Source organism: Sapajus apella, unplaced genomic scaffold, assembly GCF_009761245.1.
Source record: "Sapajus apella isolate SASKATOON/1434 unplaced genomic scaffold, GSC_monkey_1.0 scaffold4, whole genome shotgun sequence".
NCBI lineage: Eukaryota > Metazoa > Chordata > Mammalia > Primates > Cebidae > Sapajus > Sapajus apella.
This window is the reverse complement of record NW_022436944.1, coordinates 11,693,203-11,714,308: the sequence shown is the minus strand read 5'-3', so window position 1 is coordinate 11,714,308 and position 21,106 is coordinate 11,693,203. Positions and strand designations below refer to the sequence as shown.

Genomic DNA, 21,106 nt, shown 5'->3' with positions numbered 1-21,106 from the left:
CTGCAGACGCTGCTTGCCTGGGAATCACCAGCAGAGACTGCTGAACAGAAAAGATTGCTGCTGGCCAGGTGCAGTGGCTCATGCCTATAATCCCAGCACCTTGGGAGGCTGTCGCAGGCGGATCACCTGAGGTTGGGAGTTCAAGACCAGCCTGGCCAACATGGTGAAACCCCATCTCTATAAAAAAAAAAAAAAAGATTGCTGCATATTCCTTCCTCTGGTAGCTTCGTCCCAGAGGGGTACCCGCCAGATGCCAGCCAGAGCTCTCCTGTATGAGGTGTCTGTCAGCCCCTACTGGGAGGCGTCTCCCAGGCAGGCTACACAGTGCTAAGAAGCCACTTGAGGAGGAAGTATGTCCCTTATCAGAGCTCAAATACTGTGTTGGGAAATCTACTGCTCTCTTCAGAGCTGCCAGGCAGGGACATTTAGATCTGCTGAAGCTGTACTCGCTACTGCCCCTTTTCCTAGGTGTTCTGTCCCAGGAAGGTGGGGGCTTTATTTATAAGTTCCTGACAGGCTGCTGTCTTTTTTCAGAGATGCCCTTCCCCACAAGGACATCTAGTGAGACAGTGCCTGCAGCTGCTGAGCTTTGTTGGGCTTTGTCCAGTTTGAATTTCCCCGCAGCTTTGCTTATACTGTGGGGTTGAAACCGCCTACTTGAGCCTCAGCAATGGTGGATGCCGCTTTCTCCACCAAGCTCAAATGACCCAGGTCCAGCTCAGATTGCTGTGCTGGCTGTGAGAATTTCAAGTCAGTGGATCTTAGCTTGCTGGTCTCTGTGGGGGTGGGAACTGCCAAGCCAGACCCTGGCTCCCTGGCTTCAGCCCCTTTTCCAGGGGAGTCAATGGTTCTGTCTCGTTGGCATTCCAGGCACCACTGGGGTATGAAAAACTACTGTGACTAGCTCAATTTCTGCCCAAATGGCCGCCCAGTTTTGTGCTGGAAACCCAGGGCCCTGGTGATTATGTAGGTACTGGAGGGAATCTTCTGGTCTGTGGGTAGTAAAAACCATGGGAATAGTGCAGTATCTGGGCCAGCGTGCAGGAAACAGTCTCTAATGGCTTCCCTTGGCTAAGAGAGGGAGTTCCCTGGCACCTTGCACTTCCCGGGTGAGGTGATGCCCCACCCTGCTTCGACTCACCCTCCTTGGGCTGCACCCACTGTCCAACCAGTCTCAGTGAGATGACCCAGGTACCTCAGTTGGAAATGTGGAAATCACTTGACTTCTGTGTCCATCTGGCTGGGAGCTGCACACGGAGCTGCTCCTATGTAGCCATCTTGCCCGGGCTTACTTTTTATATTCTTAACAATGTCTTTTGAAAAGTTGTTATTTTTGATGAAATACAATTTATCTGTTTCATAGATTGTGCTTTTGCTTATGTGTGTAAGAACTCTGTCTAAGCCTGTTACAAGGATTTTCTCCTGTATTTTCTTAGAGTTTTATAGTTTTAGCTCTTATTTAGATCTGCGATCTATTTCTGCTAACTTTTGCATATGATATGAATTAAGGATCTAAATTCATCCTATTTCACATGGATATTCAATTGTTCCAGCACTGTTTGTTAGAGACCATTTTTTCCCTTATTGAATTGCCTTAACATCTTTGCCTAAAAAATTCACCGTAAATGTAAAAGATTACTTTTGGATATTCTGTTCTGTTCCATTAATCTGGATGTCTTACATAAGTGCCACACTCTCTTAAAAACAATGGTTTTTATTAAATGTTAAAATCAAGAAGTATAAGCCCTCTAACTTTCTTCTTTGTTTTCAAAATCACTTTTGCTCTTCTGGACCCTCGATAATGAATTTTATGATCAGTTGTGAATTTCTGCAAAGTAGCCTGCTGGGATTTTGATAGGTATAGTATTGAATCTATAGATCAATTTGGGGAGAATTTTTCCTTTAAAATTTTTGCATCTTTCAGTTCATGAATGTGTTATATTTTTCCATGGAGATCTTTAGTCCTCTCAAAAATGTTTTATTTTCTTGAACTTCTTTTATTAAATTTATTTCTAAGAGTTTTATTCTTTTTATGTTACTATGAATAGGACTGTTAATTTTATTTTGGGGAGTGGTCATTGTTAATTACAGCAATAAAATTGATTTTTGCATATGGATCACGTATCCTGTGACTTTGATGAATTTGTTTAATTCTAGTGTGTGTGTGTGTGTGTGTGTGTGTGTGTGTGTGTGTGTGTATCTTCTTTAGGATTTTTTACATAGAGGAGTTTACCAACATTCCAAGTCCTTTTATCTCTACTTATTTAGCTGTATTTACCCTTAAATCCTTTGGCTTTCATACCTACTTCCAGGTTGTTAAACATTAATTCCTTTCTGAGGAATCCTCAATATTCTGCTTAGCCTCCTTGGTGCTGTTCATCTCTTAGCAGCTGTTTGTCTCCTTTGAGGGATTTTTTTTTAGTTTCAATCCCTTAAATGTTTGTGTTGTCCAATGTGTTAACCCTAGCACTTCTCACTTTTCCATTTCTCCAGTTGAGGTGGGGAACATATTTTATTTACTCGTTTATTCAGTTTTTGTTAAGCACATATTATGCAGTAGGCACTGTGCTAAATACTAAAAAGACTGTGATGAGCAAGACAGATATAGATATAACCTCTGCCTTATAGATCTTAGTCTACTCAGGGATATAAATATTGACACAATAATCATACTCTCATAGCTTCAGTCATCACCTTTGTGCTGCTAACTCTCAAATCTATATCTGTACTTGATTATTAAGGTAATTAAAACCATAATATCTGAAGTAATAAAAATCATTGAGATAACAAAAAACATGATTATTTGAGCTGTCGAGTGTTATGAAGCAAATGCACTGCATAAGTCACTTCGAATTGTTTTATTTATTATTACTCCAGATTTTTCACTGCCTGTCCAACCATGCTATGTGGGGCAAATGCTGTATAAGACACTAAGATTCTCATTTAAGATCTAAGACTAAATTGCTCTGGCCTAATTTTCTTCACTAAATGTTTACTGTTGAATATATATATATATATATACTGTATATATACTGTATGTGTGTGTGTGTGTGTATATATATATATATATATATGTATTTAGAATAAATGTGTATGAAGGTAATTAGCTATCTTTCTTTGTAGCTAAAATAATGGCAAAATGGAAATGTGTTAGAGTGACCATACACTTCAGTCTACCTGAGTTATTCCTAGTTTGTATGTTGTCTCAGCATAACATGAATACCAACTTCTTTTGGTTTCAAAATTTGTCTCCAATTAGTAGATTATATGGTCACTCTAAAACTGTTTTTGAAGAAATGTTTATTATGCTTACTATTTTTTAAAATTCTATTTATTTTTTTTACCTTGCAGTCAAAGATTGTCAGAGTACAAATATTTCTGGAATAAGACTCTTTCATTACTTACTTTTACTAAAAGGGAGCTAATCCATATTAAAAATGAAGTGTATGATAATTACCAAAACTGGACTTCACTGAAAGGAGAAATTTTTCTGCAAATTAAATCTATGAGTGAAACAGCCTTGACAGGTTTGTTACATGTATTTAGAATATAATTGTCCCTTTTTGGTAAAGGATACATCATAAGTAATGAAATAATGATATTTCATTTTATTTGATGGAAATTAGGAATAATTTTGTTATCAGTTGGTAGAGTAGATGACCATTAAGATCTATTTCAATTCTGAAATTTAATTATTTTAGGTTTATCTAAAATAAGCTATGATATATCTATCTTGAACTGTGGCCAGAAGTCTGTTTGTTACTGTTAAAGGTACTAATTTATTTTTAAAACTTCTCTTAATGGCTGAGTAGCTCATATTAGGTAAGCCTTCTTACAGATAACAACTATAAATTCTAGAAAAAATAGCTACTTAAAGACAATAGTGACGCAAACCAAACACATAATGGAGGGAGTATCAAAAATTGAAAGAAGGCATACTAAGTGAAGGATGCCAATTTGAAAAGGCTACATACTGTATTATTCCAACTATATGACATTTTGGAAAAGACAAAACTATGGAACAGTAAAATGATCAGTGGTTGCCAGGAGTTCCAGGCAGAGGATAAATGGACAAAGAAGATTTTTAGGGCAGTGAAACTATTCTGTATAATACTACAATACTGGAGACATGTCATTATATATTTGTCAAAGTTCATAGAATCTATAACACCAAGAATGAACCCTAATGTAAATTATGAGTTTTGGGTAGTAATATGATATTGATTCATCAATTGTAAGAAAGTACTACTCCAGTGCAGGATGCCCATAGTGGGGGACGTTGTGGATGTGTGGAAAAGGGGCGATATGGGAACTCTCCATACTTCTGCTCAATTTTCCTGTGAACCTAAAACTGCTCTAAAAAATAGTCCATTAACTTTTTTTTATGTTGAAAGAAAGGCATGGCAGTGAGTGAATTTTTTCTTTTTAAGGATATTGGATTGAGGGAACGGTACAGTTTGCTCCATGCAAAAAAGCTAAAAATTTGATCAAAATTTGTAGACTAGAGGATAGAGAACAAGGCAACCTCAGCCTCTGAGAAGTAAGGGATATCCCAGAAAAGTGAAACCCAGAGAAAGAGAGCTCAAATTTTGCATATAAACTCTTTACAAATCTCAGGCTTATTCCTGAAATGCATATGCTCAAGGAACACGCTAACTAGTCCATCTCAAACTAAAGTAATTGATATTTTAGCTGTCACCTACCCTATGGGAAACAGATTTAATACTTTAAGTTTAGCCAGCTTAACTCCTTGTTAAGACAAAACAAGAAAAAAATAAATACTCTTTGGCAGAACATAAGGATCCAGAGTCTTTATAACATAACACCCACAATGTTCAGTATACAATTCAAAATTACTTATATCCAAAAGAATAGAGACCAGTTGACTATAATTAGCTGACCAGGGTTTCAAATTAGTGATCATAACAATGCTCAAGGATATAAAGGAAAATATACTAGTAATGAATAAGAGAAAATCTGAGTAAGCAACTGTTAAAAAATGAGAAATTCAAGAATAGAAAAATACAGTATCTGAAATAAAATTTCACTAGATGGACTTTTATAGCATATTTCATTACAGAAAAAAGTCAGTGTATTTTTTTTGTGTGTGTGTGTGAAAGAGCATGCTTTATTGAGAAGCAGACTGCTGCACGGTGACTGACAGACGAAGGCCACCCAATGGGCACTTAACACATCGTACTCCAAAAGACACAGGATGTTTTGCTAATAAAAACCAATGGGAACAGGGATTCCGTTACCCCAACCTCATCCCTTTCAGGGATGGAGAAATCTCCCATTTTCCTGCTGGCAGCTGTAGTTCACTAGAGATAGAGCCCCTCAGGGGTGCCTTCCTGTTTCTTATAAAGAACATTTTCTTTAGATTTTTTGAAGTCTTCATTTGTTACTTTCATTCTACGTTCTCTTAAGGCCATCAGACCAGCTTCTGTACAGATTGCCTTGATGTCAGCACCAAAGAGGTCATCTTTAGCCATGATCAAGTCGTCCAGGGTTACATCATCAGCTAGCGTCATCCTGCTTGTGTGAATCTGAAAGATGCGCTTCTTAGTCTTTTCATCAGGTAGGGGGAGCTCGATCTTCCTGTCAATGCAGCCTGGTCTGATAAGTGCTGGATCCAAAGTTTCTATTCGGTTTGTGGCCATGATAACTTTCACATCTCCCCTAGAATCAAATCCATCCAGTTGGTTCAACAGTTCCAACATTGTTCGCTGAATTTCTCTCTCACCACCAGAATTTGAGTCGTATCTTTTTGTCCCAATGGCATCAATTTCATCAATAAACATGATGGACGGTGCATGTTCTTCAGCAACTTGAAACAGTTCCTGCACGAGTTTGGGCCCATCACCTAGGTACTTCTGAATAAGTTCAGAGCCAACCACTTTCAAGAAAGTGGCTGAGGTTTGGTTTGCTACTGCTTTGGCTAATAAGGTTTTGCCTGTGCCAGGTGGACCATAGAGAATGACCCCCTTAGGAGGCTTTATACCCATCTCTTCATAATATTCAGGGTGGGTGAGAGGAAGCTCCACAGATTCCTTAATTTCCTGAATTTGGTTGTCCAGGCCCCCAATATCGGCATAGGTCTCCTGGGGGGCCTTTTCCACCTTCATCACTGTGACCAGGGGATCCGTGTCATCCATCAGCACCCCTATCACGGCGTGCACCTTGTGGTTGAGCAGGACTGAGCAGCCAGGTTCCAGCAGATCCTTGTCTACAAATGACAGAATGCTGACGTAGTGTTCTGAGCCCACAGATGTAGACACGATAGCATGATTGTCATCGATGATCTCTTCCAAGGTTCCTACTGACATCGGGGTGCCCCTCAGATCATCCACTTTTGATCTTTCCTCCTCTTGCTTTTCTTCTAATGGTTTCATTTGTTCCTGATTTCTAATGAATTCTTCCTCCATGAGAAGGTAGTCTTTAATTCTCTCTAATTTCAGTAATTTTAGCCGGCACTGAGTGTGAGGTGTCACCAGTGGCAATTTGCTGGCAGCATCTGGTCCCTTTGTTTTCTTCTTCTTTTTCCCCACTCTACTTGGTACAGGAGGTTCATATTTCTTTTTCTTGTCCTTGTCATCCTTCTTGCCACCTCCAGGACCATGACCACCACTCTGACTTTGACCCATCTTGCCTTGGCCACTGGAGCTGCCGCTGCCGGAAGTTCTTCCCAAATCAGTGAATTTTAAGATAAATCAATAAAAATTATTTTATTTGAAGAATAAAGATAAACATTGAAAAAAAAAAATTAATGGAGCCCCAGCATCCTCAGGAGGGAATAAAATGCACCATAAGTGACAAATATGAGTAAATATAAAAGACCCCTTTTCCTTTAAATTAAAAAATCATATGCTTATTTAGAGCAAGAATTATTATATTGTGGGGTTTATGAAGTATGTCAATGTAACATGACAACTAGAGCCTAAAGGATGCAGACGGGGATAAGTGGATTTATTTGGTTGCACTATATTTGTATTTTACGTGACATGGTAGAATATTTATTTTATTTAAACCAGTAAGGAGGGGATTTGGGGAGAGAGAGCATGTGGGGAAATGCCAGATATAGGTGATGGGGAGGAAGGCAGAAAATCATACTGCCATGTGTGTACCTATGCAACAATCTTGCATGTCCTTCACATGTACCCCAAACCTAAAATGCAATAAAAAAGAAGAATGTATAGTATAATTTCTAACCACCAAAAAATTAAATACAAAAACATGTAGCTAAAAAGCTAATCCACAGTTTAAAAGATAACTCTTTAAAAAGTATTCAGACAATCCAAAAGATGGCATTCTAAACATCACCTAAGATTTATTCAGTAATCAAATCAGTATAGTGCTGGCATATGGATCAACAAAGATGAATGGAACAAGATAGCCTGGTAAATAACCCTACTTATATAGTCAACTGACTTTTGACAAAAGCACCAAAACAATCCAATGGGAAAGAGAGTTTTTCAACAAATTGTGCTGGAACAACTGAATACACATGTAGAAAAATATACCTCAACTTCTACCTCACACCATACATGAGAATTAATTTAGGACAAATCATAAACATAAACACAAAGGATAAAATTATAAAACTACTAGAAGAAACATAGCAAAATATGTTCATGACGTGATTGTAAATGAAGATGTCCTGGATAGGACATAGAAGTAAGAACTATAAAAGAACAAAAATTGAAAATTGATGAATTAGGCTATCAAAATTAAAACATCTGTTCATCAGAAGCTATCAGTAAGAAAATGAATAGTTAAGTCACAGAGAAAATATTTACAAAATATGTGGCCAAGAACTGTTGTCCCAGTTACATAAAGAATGTTGCTCACGCCTATAATCCCAGAACTTTGGGAGGCCCAGGTGGGCGGATCACCCAAGGTCAGGAGTTCGAGATCAGCCTGATCAACATGGAGAAACCCCATCGCTACTGAAAATACAAAAAATAAGTCAGGCATGGTCATGCATGCCTGTAATCCCAGCTACTCAGGAGGCTGAGGCAGGAGAATCGCTTGAACCTGGGAGGCAAAGGTTGCGGTGAGCCAAGATCATGCTGTTGCACCACTCCAGCTTGGGCAACAAGAGAGAAACTCTGCCTCAAAAAAAAAAAAAGAATGCCCACAAGTCAATAATAAAAGGATTCATTCAAAAATGACCAAAAGATCTGAACAGACACTACACAGGAAGATACGTAAATGGCCAATCAAGACACAAAATGTGCTCAACATCATTGGCCCATCTGATTGGCTAAAATGAACCAGTTTGGTGGTAGCAGATGTTACTGAGGAAGTAGAGCACTGGAATTCTTATGCAAATTGTTGAGAATGTAAAATGCTACAGCCACTTAAAAAAAAGATTTCACAGTTTCTCATTAAACTAAATATACATCTATCCAAAGATCCTGAAATTCCACCCTTTGGTATTTACCCAAGAAACATGAAAACATATGTCTACAAAATACTTATATGAGAATATTCAGGAACTTTATTCAGTCTTAATTCAAAATATCCTAAAACTGCAAAAATCAGTAGCATCTACTACTGATGCTCACGAATGCATCAGTAGTAGAATGGGTTCTCTAAAAAAAAAAAAATTGAATATATTCAGTGGAATATATAATGAACTACAGATAATGTAGTAGTGTAGATAATCTTCAAAAATATTATGCTACTTGAAAGTAGCCTTACACAAATAATACATGTTGTATTATTTCATTTATATAAAGTTCTAGAAACAGGCAAAACTAATCTACAGTGGGGAAGAGACAGAACAGTGGTTGCCTTGGAGAGTAGGATTGGCTGGAAAAGCACAAAGGTACTTTCTTTGATGATAGTAATTCTTTATGTTTTGATAGGGGTTTGCATTACACAGATGGATACATTTGTCAAACCTAATCTGTTGGTGCACTTGAGATTTGTATATTTCTGTAGGTAAATTTTACTCAAAAATAAAAAGAAATATATGCAAATGTTGAACTCTAATCATCTGTATGATGAAAGAAGTATATCTATTTCTGCAACTTACCTTGATATTCATAAGATGGATTGATGGATATATAAAGTGTTTGATAGATATATAGCTATATGATTAAGCAAATAAAATATTAATTGTAGAATCTAAGTAGTATGTATATTTGTGTCCAATGTACAATTATTTTAACTTTTCTATATGTTTTAAAACTTTCGTAGTTAAATGTTGGGGAAAAAATCATGTTGAACGATGAAACTTCAATTTCACTTACTAACAATTTTTTTATATAATGTGTGCCTTCAGAAATGCATTTTATATGACAATATGCTTTTAAATTTGAAATTTAACTTTAATAATTAAATTTAGGCAAATAGAGGAATATTATAACAAACACGTAAAAAGTGTATCTATATTAGGCCTCGTGTGATGGCTCATGCCTAGCACTATGGGAGGCTGAGATGAGTCAATAGCTTGAGCTCAGAAGTTCATAGGGCAACAGAGCAAAACCCTGTTTCTACTAAAAATACAAAAATTAGCCAGGTGTGGTGGTGCACACCTGTAACTCCAGCTACTTGGGAGTCTGAGGCATGAGCATTGCTTAAACCTGTGCAACAGAGTGAAACTCCGTCTCAAAAAAAACCCAAAAAAACCCTATATTATTAAATGGAGCAGGCACTGACAGTGTGTTGGTCATATTCTTTGGACCTTTAGTTTACTTCTGACTTCTAACTTCCAGTATCATCTGCATATCTGTGCCAGAGAAATCTTGCTTCTGGCAATTAATAATATAGATACATTTTACATAATTATATTTCATTTTGTAATTATAGTATATCTTATGCATCATTTTCACTATTTGAACATTCATATATGTCTTTTGTGGATATTTTTGTTATTTTTGGTAAGTACCTAGGAGTGGAATGGCTGAATTGTATAGTAGGGTATATTCAACATTTTAAGAAACTACCCAACAGTTTTCCAAAGTGATTGTTCCTTTCATGTATATATGTGTATTATTATTTTTTTTTTTTTGAGATGGAGTCTCCCTCTGTTGTACAGGCTGGAGTGCAGTGGCATTGTCTCAGCTCACTGCAACCTCCGCCTTCTGGGTTCAAGCAATTTTCCTGCCTCAGCCTCCCAAGTAGCTGGAACTACAGGCACACACCACCACACCTAGCTAATTTTTTGTATTTTACTAGAGATGGGGTTTCACTATGTTAGCCAGGATAGTGTCAATCTCCTGACGTCATGATCTGCCCACCTCGGCCTCCCAAAATGCTGGGATTACAGGTGTGAGCCACTGCACCCGGCCTCCTTTCACATTTTTACCAGCAGTGTATGAGAGCTCTAGTTGCTGCACATCTTTGCTAACACTTAGTATTGTCAGTCTCTTTAATTTTATTATTTGTAATAGGGTATTCATATAAAAACTATGAATGCACATGTTAAGTAGTCATCTTGATAATTTTCTCACTTTTGAGTGTCTTGTCACATCTTATTATAGAATATTTACCTCATTATATCAATAACTGTGAATTCAATCATACAGGAATTGGAGAGAAATCAACTCTAATGTTTTTGTTTTCATTTGTGTTGCATTATTAATATTTTCTATAATCCATGTTTTCTTTTTCAGGAAACTTTTAAGCCAACTGTCCATTTTAAGGCTGTTAATTTAACCACATAGCTTGGAACAGTTAGTTATGTAGTGCAGAATATCACAATCATAGAAAAATAACAAACAAGGAGACAATGACACCCCTTTCGTGTAGAGGAAAACCCTTCTCCCTCAGAAAGCTTCACTCACTTTATTCTCCCTGAATGTGACCTGTGGCCATGACTGTATAGTATGTGGAAAAAGGGAGACTCTTCAGGTTCATGGAGGTAAAATTGGCTAAGAGTCTCCCAAACAAGTAGCTGTGCCTTCCTGTAATTGAAAGTCTCAGTTCAAATGTCACCTCCTCAAAAAATCTTTATTGACCACATTGTCTTCCTTTATAGTCCTTCTCTATCCTGATTTTCTGTTTCTTTCTTTCTTTTTTTTTTTTTGATATGGAGTCTCACTCTGTTGCCTAGGCTGGAGCACTGTTGCCCAGGCTAGAGTGTAGTGGCGCAATCTTGGCTCACTGCAACCTCTGCCCCTCGGACTCAAGCAATTCTCCTGCCTTAGCCTCCTGAGTAGCTGGGACTACAGGTGTGCACCACCACACCGGCTAATTTTTGTATTTTTAGTAGAGACAGGGTTTCACCATACTGGCCAGACTGGTCTCGAACTCCTGACCTCATGATCCACCTGCCTCAGCCTCCCAAAGTGCTGGGATTACAGGCGTGAGCCACCATGCCCGGTCTGTTTCATTTTTAATAATATCTATTACTATCAGAAATATTCATTTACTGATTTATGTGTTTACTGCCAGTCTCCTCCTACTGGTTGTAATCTCAGTGAAAACAGGAATTTTGATTGTTTTGCTGAATGCTGTATTACTAGTGTTTTAAGAGTATTGAACCTGTCACATAGAAGGTGCTCAGTGAAATTTGTGGAATTGAAATGGAAGTAAAAGTGCATCCACATTTTCATAATGAGGGTCCTGATTATATTTATATTAGGTTTTGGGACCTCTGAGTATTTTCTAAGGTTTCTTACATATTCTTAATGTTTACATAGTCTATAATCTGGAAAGAGAAGAGAGGCTTCATTCATGAACTACACTTGCCTGAAAACCAAGAGCAAATTTAATGTGGGGCTATTATCAGTAGTACAATTCTGAATTGGATTTTAAAAATCAGTTTGAAAGTTTTTTATTGAATTTATAAGAAGAAAATATAAAAACTTAATAATTCTCTTTTTTTCCCCAAATTCAAAAGGCTTTTAGGATTTTTGCAATCATAAACATAAAACAACCTCAATATAAAAACAGAAAATAGAAAATACAGAAAAGGGGCAAAAAGAATGAAAATTGACACCAATCATCTGTAATATTATGACATAGAGGTAACTGCTGCTAACATTTTGATATAGAGCTTTCTAAACTTTTTTCTGTGCATATATATACATATATATATACACTTAAGATATATCATGAAAATATAGTCATGCCAATTAACTATGTTGACAGTATTTTATTATAGGCATGTATCTCATTTAACTAATTTTCTATTCATGGACATTTAGGTTGATCATAGTTTTGCTATTGTAAATAAGGATTCACTGAACATCTTTATACATGCATCTGTATGATTTTATCCCATTTTTTTCTTTAACATAGTTAATTCCTAGAAGTAGAATTGCAGAATCAAAGTATATGCCCATTTTGCTTTTCATTTGCAAGTGTTACATTTTATATTTTATCTAATACAAAGAAATAGGAATTAGTTTTCAACTTTTGGCTTTTATGTTTACCATTATAGTATGTCACTTTTGCGTTAGAAGCAGAAGGACCTTGTTTAGAAGTTACACAGTGGTGATGACAGAAACTCAAAGGTGATAATGCATACACAAGGACAGTATATTCAATTCCCAAGCAAGAGCTTGGTAAACACAACAGATGGGTTGTGTCAAACTGAAGCTATAAGACCTTTTTTCTCCTTTTAAAAAACTTTCTTCTTATTCTATCGGAACAATCAAATTTCCAGGGCATGGATGTACAAACGTGCAAATACATGTAAAATTTGAAAGGTGCTGATCATTGCCTTTTTACAGTTTCTTTGATCAATTTGAATACATTTTAAATTTAACAGTAATCCTAGTAACTATATAAACATGCCAATTTCATTGCATAGAATTGTAAGCAAGTAATCTCTATCTTAAATTTGAGTATAGAAAAAATAAATTGAATATAATGTTTTCAAAGAATAATCTTAGTAAAACTTGAGGAACTATCCCCTAGATGACCAAGAGCCTAGGAAGGATGCAGACCTTCGCTTTCCCATAGGTTAGCCACCAGCCTCCTGTCTATTGAGCACCTGAAATGTGGGTATAGCCTTTTGTTGAAATGATAACATTTTGGATATGTGAAATGAAATAAAATACACTATTAAAATTAATTTTGTGTATTTCTTATATTTTTAATATGGCTACTGGAAATTTAAAATTACATGTGTGGTTTGCATTATATATATTTCTATTGATTATGGCTACTATGGATAAAGAGTGAAATGAACATTTTAATAAATAAAATTTGTAAATGTTATAATTTATTATTTACAAAAATGATGAGGAAAAGTGGAAAAAAAACAAAAAAATGATCATGACAATATGAATTATAGCTGAAGAACACTTTTAACAGTCACTTTATTTTTTTTTTTGACATGTCTTACTCTGTCACCCAGGCTGGAACCTCTGCATCCCATGTTCAAACAATTCTCCTGCCTCAGCCTCCCAAGTAGCTAGGATTACAGGCATGCACCACCACGCCCAGCTAATTTTTTGTATTTTTAGTAGAGACGGGGCTTCACCAAGCTGGTTAGGCTGGTCAAACTCCTGACCTCGTGATCTGCCCACCTTGGCATCCCAAGTGCTGGGATTACAGTTGTGAGCCACCACACCCAGCCTTAACAGTCACTCTTTTTTTTTTTTTTTTTTTTTTTTTCGGAGACCAAGTCTTGCTCTGTCCCCAAGGTACTCTTAATCCTAACCTGTTAATGTTTATTTCTAGTTGTCTTTATTGTTTAATTAATCTTTTACTTAAATGCATTAAACAAACACTATTCAGAGTCAGAAATGTTAGAACTCATGGCAGAAATCAGGAAAAATCTGGAGGGGAATGTGGGATCCGTGATAGTGTTGCCCTTTCACAGACTTTACCACCAGGTCTGGAGAAGGGCCACGCAAACCAATGTGTCTGCGCTCGTGTATGTTGGCCTCTGTGTTGTTGGCTTCAATTCTTAAATAAAGATATATAGGCATTCTAAGAACAAGGCTCTAGAGGCAGCCAGAGTTTATATCCTGGTTCTGGATCCTAGATAAATGAAATCCTATGTTCTCAAAAAAACTTGTAAGTTTATATCCACTTAACAAAAAACTGGGTGCTTCAGTGTCCTCATCTATAAAATAACAACACACACACATCCCCCCCAGATGCCTAAGAAATAAGATGCCCCCAGAATAAGAAAGCAAGATATGTTAGCTATAACTATTCTTTTTTATTCTAAAGTCCATGTTTCTTCTATCATATTAATTTCTCATTTCTGTTGCAGAATGGTTCATTGTAATGGGTTTATAGCTTTTCTCCTAAAGGAAGTAACAAAAAGGCTTTTCACATGTGTTTTTTTAAAAATCTACATAAGTAGACCAGAAAAATATGCTCAACTGATTTTTGATAAGGACACATAGGCAATTCAGTGAAAGAATAGCCTTTTCAACAAATGATGCTGGAATAATTGGATATCCTTAGGAAAAGAAAAAGAGAAAGAACCTTGTCCTAAAGCACACACATTTTACAAAAACTAACTCAAAGTGGATTAACCATGGACTAAACAAAAAATATGAAACTTTTAGGAAAAAAAATATTTGGGACCTAGGATTAGGCTAAGAGTTCCTAAACTTGAACTAAAAGCATGATACCTAAAAGGGAAAATTGATAAATTTTCTCAGTAAAATTTAAGAACTTTTGCAAAGTGTGTTAGCACATGCCTGTAGTCCTAGCTACACAGGAAGCTGAGGTGGGTGGATTGCTTAATCCCAGGGGTTTGAGGCTGCTATGCTCTATGATCATACCTGTAAGTAACCATTGCACTCCAGCCTGGGCAACATTGCAAGACCCTGCCTATTAAAAAACAAACAAACAAAAAAACCACCTTTTGCTCCGTGAAATACCTGTTAAAAAGAATAAAAACCTACAGACTGGGAGAAAATACTTGCAAACCATATATCCAACAAAAGATTTATATGTAGAATATATAAATGACTCCCAAAACTCTACATTAAAAAAATTCAATTAGAAAATGGGCAAAAGATATGAGTAGAAATTTCACCAAAGATGATATATAGATAGCAAATAAGTACATGAAAAAGTGTTCAACATCATTAGCCATCAGGAAAATGCAAAACCACAATTAAATACAACTACACATTTATTAGAATGTCTAAAATTGAAAAGACTGACCATACTAAGTGTTGGCATGGATCAGAGAAACTAGTTTACTCAGCACTGCTCGTAGGAATATAAAATGGTTCAGCCATTCTAGAAAATAATTTTGCAATTTCCTCCGAAACTGAAGATGCACTTACTACATGACCCAACATTTGCTCTCTTTCATTTATCATAGATAAATGAAAACTTATTTCCCAAAAAAACTTGTATGTAAATGTTCATAGCAGCTTTAGTCATAATAGACCCAAATTAAGAACAACCCAAATGTCCTTCAATGGATGAAAGACAAATCATGCTATGTCCATACCATATGCTACTACTCAGTAACAGAAGGGAACAAATTATTAATATGTGTATCAACTTGAATGAACCCCAATAAAATTGTGCTGAGTGAAAACAGCCAGTCTCAAAAGTTTATATAAGATATGATTTTGTTTATATAGCATTCCTGAAATAACAAAATTATAAATGTAGAAAACAGATTAGTTGTAGCCAGAGATTAGGGATGGTGGGGATAGTGGTAGGTTTGGCTATAAAGGGATAGCAAGGATCAGCTTTGTGGTAATAGGGCAATTCTGTATTTTGATTGTGGTGATATGTAATGAAGCTACACTTACGATAAAATTGCATGAAACTACACATACACACATACACCCATACACACGTGAGTGTATGTACAATTGGTAAAATCGAAGTAAGTTCTGTGGATTTTACCAGTGCAATTTTCTTTTCATAGTATGCTACAGTTGTACAAAATGTCAACAAGGGGAGAAGTGAGGTGGGGTTAAGGTTGGATAGGAACTCCCTACACAGTTTTCTTTGCAACTTTCTGTAAAGCTATACTTATTTCAAAATAAAAACTTTTTAGTTTTTTCTTTGTTTGTTTTTTTGAGACGGAGTCTTGCTCTGTTGCCCAGGCTGGAGTGCAGTGGCATGATCTCTACTCATTGCAACCTCCACTTCCCAGATTCAAGCAATTCTCCTGCCTCAGCCTCCTGAGTAGCTGGGATTACAGGCACGTGCCACCACCCTCAGCTAATTTTTGTATTTTTGGTAGAGATGGGGTTTTGCCATGTTGGCCAGGCTGGTCTTGAACTCCTGACCTCAGGTGATCCACGCACCTTGGCCTGCCAAATTGCTGGGATTACAGGCATGAGCCACTGCGCCTGGCGACTTTTAGTACTTTTGTTTTGTTTTTAAGTTGTGTACAGTTTTTTATTTCTTTAGTAAATCTAGTCACTGAGTCTTTTTCCCTATTATTGTAATAAAACTGTGAAGTTTTGTGAATTAATCACACTGTGTTTGTAATATCAGAATGCTTGATAATAAGGTTATAGAGGTTTCCTAATAATATGACAAACTAACATAATTTTGAGTTCATTTGCCTAAGCTCACAGGACAAAAAAAAAAAAAACTTATAAAGGTAAAGAAATTGATTGCATGAGGCTAATAGTAATAATTGTACTTGCATTAGCTAGTGAATTATTTATTACCACTTATTCTAAAAGCTAAAAACATGTATTTTGATAATAGTACAAACATTATAAATAACAAATATGCTAAAATATAGTGTGATGGGCTGAATTGTGTCCCCCCCCCCCCCAAATTCATACATTAAAATGTTAAAGTCCTAATCCCCAGTACCTCCTTTTGTAACTGTATTTGGAGGTGAGGTTTTTAAAGAGGTGATCAGGGTAGCCCCTAATCCAATCTGACTGGTGTCATAAGAAGAAGAGTTCTGTACACAGACACCATGTGAATACACAGGGAAAAGGCAGCCACCTGCAAACCAAGGAGACCTGGAACAGATCCTTCCTTCACCATCCTAGAAGGAACCAATCCTGCTGACATCTTGATCTCAGACTTCTGGTCTCTGGAGCTGTGAGAAAATAAATTTCTGTTGTTTAAGCCACTTAATCTATGGTACTTTCTTTTGCCAGTCCTAGCAAACTAATAAATGTAGTAAACCCCCTACATATTGCCCAATATTAGTCAGCTACTTTAAAAGATTTGCATGTTAAAATTAAGTTGTTTTAAAATCAAAGTCCAAAACAGAAACAACATTCCTAGAAAAGGAATTGCTTAATATTTTCTTGCTGATAATGTATGCTAAATATTGAGTAGCAGGTATGAGTAAAATATTTCCTATTCTTCCAGCAAATGAATATCACTTTATGTAATCAATGTTTTTAAACTGAAGTTTTTATAGATGAAATTTTCTTAAACAAGAGCATACTTATTTTAATAAAAGAAATTTCAGAAAATATATTTTTTACCAAGGCAGAGTATTTGTCAGGTTAATTCTACTCCCAAAACAACTATTGACTGAACTTTTAAAATTCAGATCTAGAATTAGGCTTAGAAATGTAGTCCATGTTTTTCACAAAATTGATGAAATTAGGGATAGATAGAATTGATCAATTTGTTCAATCAAAAATGTTTCTTTTGGATATGTGTTTTAACTGCTTAACCTTGACATTTAAAAACGTGGGGTTCAGAATACCTACCTCTGAAATGAAGGATGAGATAAACACATATTCAGGAACTAGTAGTATATTAAAATCAATTTAGAAGCTTTGCTCAGCAATGCCTTTACTCATTTATTAGGTATTTATTGAGCTCTTGTTAATCCTAAAACATCATGGTAGAAATTAGGGAGTGTCAGAAATCGGTCAGGGTGGTAGTAAAAACTATAAGAAAGATGCAGACCTTCTTGGAAGGCCGAGAGGTATTGCAAGGCTTCTAAAAGGAATGAGCCTAAGGTGGCTGTCCTTACCCAGAGGCAATTAGGCAAGGAGTAGGTAGAAAGGAATGTAAGGGAGTTTATCTAAGTGGGTTCCTATCACCATAGGTACAGGAGTGTTTAGTTTACCCATGTTGTCCTAAGACAGAACTTTGATTATCCTTGTGCAGCACTGCTCTCTGCTTGGGAAGTGGGGGATCGGCATGGTTAATTACCCACTAGTGGTGTTTGAGACCTTTATCATTAAATCTATTCTAAAATAAATATGAGTCTCTCCAGCATATGGGGGCTCCGTGGCTGGATTCCAGTCTTTTGGTCATCTGTGAGTCATGGGGTTCCCTGGCCATGCTTGGACAGGAAAAACACCTATGTCTCTGCACTTCTGTAATCCATCACTCAGTCTGCCAGTCAGATTTGACATTGGGGGAAATAGAAATGAATATTATCTATGGTTTAAAATAACTTATAGTCCAATAGTACACCACATGTATGCATGTGATCAGTGCAATACAAATGATGTAAATTGCTGTGAGTTCCAGGAAGACGAAGATCGCATCCAGATCAGATCCGAAAAGACTTCTGCACAGAGGTAACATTTGAGCGATGATAGCTGAATATATGAGGTTAGGAGGACTTTCTTCATGGGGTGGTGCTGAGACAGGAAAGGTTCAAGGTGGATACAATGACCAATACACGTTGACCTTGTGGGGATCTTAATTCCTGAACCCCAAATTGGGACACATGTCTGACAAGTATGGAATTGCATAATGGCAAGGGTAGAATTGAATCTTTGACACCAGGATCGCCATAGGTACAGTTTAGTTTGCAAAAGTAAGTTAGTTCATCTCCATTTTACTTTTTCCTAACTTCTTATTAGGAATGTTTGTAGCCTCTGTTAGTTTTGAAATATGATGTACTTTTCCATGTCTTAGAAGATATTTTACAAATAAATTTATATTGCAAATTTTATTCTTTTAATGTCACATAGAAAGTCACATTGACATGAATATTTTAGAGTGTAGTATATGCTAACAGAGTCAGCCTGCTAACCTAAGCAGTGTAATTTTGGCAAATGATAAATAGGTGACAGCATGTGTGTGCTGCTCTGCAGTGTCATTTTGACTTAAACATATATATGGCTATGGTATGTTGTAGTTTATTCAGCCTTAAGAAGTCACCTTTTTGGCTACAAAAATATCCAGAAAGACTTTTTATGTATGTAGGGAAATTGTAACCCCGTTATTTTCTTTAACTCCATCCTTTTAAAAAATTTTATGTACTGTGTGTTAGTAGTTTTCCTCCCACAAATGGGTGCATAGTCAAGCTTTTAGCAGCATATAGCTATTTTGAGGAAAACAATTCCCACATAAAATAATCATTGGACTATATTAGAATCATACTTATTTGGTTTCTGCCAATTTATTTCTCTAGGTTTTCCATTTTGAGCAGGAACTAAAAACGTAGAGAAGGTGCCAGACCTCTTGTGCTTATTCCCCAGGTCTATCATAAATACCACTTTTCTTCCCAGACATGCTTTCTACCCATGGAAACTTTTCTCTCCTTTTACTACATTCCTGATCCTCCTCATCATGATCCCATAAAACATGCACTCTTTTCTGTGCTCTATTCTAGCTCACTGCTTTACTTCTCCTATAACCATTTGCTGGCCATGTTACCTCTACTGTATGTCTATCCTATGTATCTCTGCTTGTGGTCTTCACTGGTCCATGTGGGTGCTGTTTCTGCTGTGGTGGCACCAAGAGCAATAAATGAAGCTAACCATTTTTGACATCTCATCACATGTTGAATCTATCACATAGTCCAGGATGGACTAACCAAAGTAGGGAATTCCAAGTGAAATGTCTGGAAAAGCAGACTGTCCAAATTTTCATGTAAATCACATGGTCATAAATTCAATGAATTATGGTTGTACAAATTTTATAGTATTACTATCTTTGTGGGATGTGTGTTCATGTGTTTTAATGCTAGTTTAACGCAATAGTGCAGAAAAGACTGATGAAGGTGGAGCTTGATAATTATTTTTCTGAAGGATAGTATGCTCCATGCATTTCTCATGAAATTATATAAAATTAGCACATTTAAATCTAAGTAGACCTATAAAGATATTTTATTAAACCATCTAAATAGAATAATGACATAATTACTATGATGAATTCTGGCCTTATTTGTGGGGGGGACACAATTCTATTACAATCATTAAGATATTATTAACTAATGCTTTTTGCCCATATATTTATTAGACACTCCAGCCTTCTAGTGTACCTCTAAAACCTTCATAATTTGTAGAGAATGTGTTCTAGTTAATCCCTTAGAAATGCCACCCAACCAGCTCATGCCAGCACATTTAAATTTACTTTTCTGAATCATGTTGCCTAAAAAAAAATTTCAATAAACCCCGGAACATTACACAGGTCTTATATTATTCATTTATATGAGTATTTACAAAGCAAGTTGTATTAATACAATCTAAAAGCTAAAAACAATACTGCTAAAAGATTTCATGCATCATGTAGCAATAAAACTTTTTCTCATTTTCAGAATGACAACTGAATTTAAATTTAACTTTTTAGTTAGATGTCATTATAATCTCATAAATGTCATCTTGCCTTTCAACTATTAATTTTCTAAAATAAACTAATCAATCCTTAGAGAAATGTTTTATGATTCAATTATTGCCGATTTGTAAACTTTGAATTTTTTACAGAAATAGACATACTGAATAAAAGTTTGACCGTATCCCAGAGAAATAATGTATGCCTTGAAAAGGAAATGAAAAATCTGAAATTGTTGTCAGATGCAGCCATATTGAGGTCTCAGCAGATTCAGACATCTAGACAACAGGAAGTAAACTTGCAAACCAGATGCTATGATTTGCAAAAAGAAGTACTAGGTAAAGAGAAGACTTTTTTGCTGTTTTTTGGTGACTAGTTATATAACTACATGAGAAAATGTTTAAATTTTTACTTATAATTACAAAAAATCTTGTTTTAATTATTTTGAGCTGCAAATATACCTAATTATTAGCATCACCATGCTGATAACTATGCCTGTAGTCAATACTTGCTGTCATCCTTTTCAGTTTTGCCATTTAGTGTGGTAAGACTTAAGTAGGTATATAAAAGACATTTCAACTGCAATGTAAGATTTCAGAAAAATAAAGTGAAATTTACTTTGATAAATCTATGCTTTCCTATGTTTTCTTCTAAAAGTGAATCCAGATTTTTAGGCAATCATTCATTTTTCCAAATGAGAAAATTAAAAGTG

General features: G+C 36.0%; 1 protein-coding gene and 1 pseudogene across 2 annotated transcripts in view; one reads left to right on the top strand and one right to left on the bottom strand.

Annotated features, from left to right (window-relative positions):
* The window catches only part of LEKR1 (leucine, glutamate and lysine rich 1), a 205,846-nt gene that overhangs the window by 79,849 nt on the left and 104,891 nt on the right, over window positions 1–21,106 (top strand). The window contains exons 4-5 of the mRNA XM_032258228.1: window positions 3,352–3,527; window positions 20,547–20,732. Of these exons, the coding sequence (XP_032114119.1) occupies window positions 3,352–3,527; window positions 20,547–20,732 (362 nt within the window). The remainder of the gene's footprint in view (window positions 1–3,351; window positions 3,528–20,546; window positions 20,733–21,106) is intronic.
* Window positions 5,253–6,681, bottom strand: LOC116536414 (annotated as a pseudogene). Its single transcript, XR_004262616.1, has one exon. The product of XR_004262616.1 is annotated as a 26S proteasome regulatory subunit 4 pseudogene (transcript).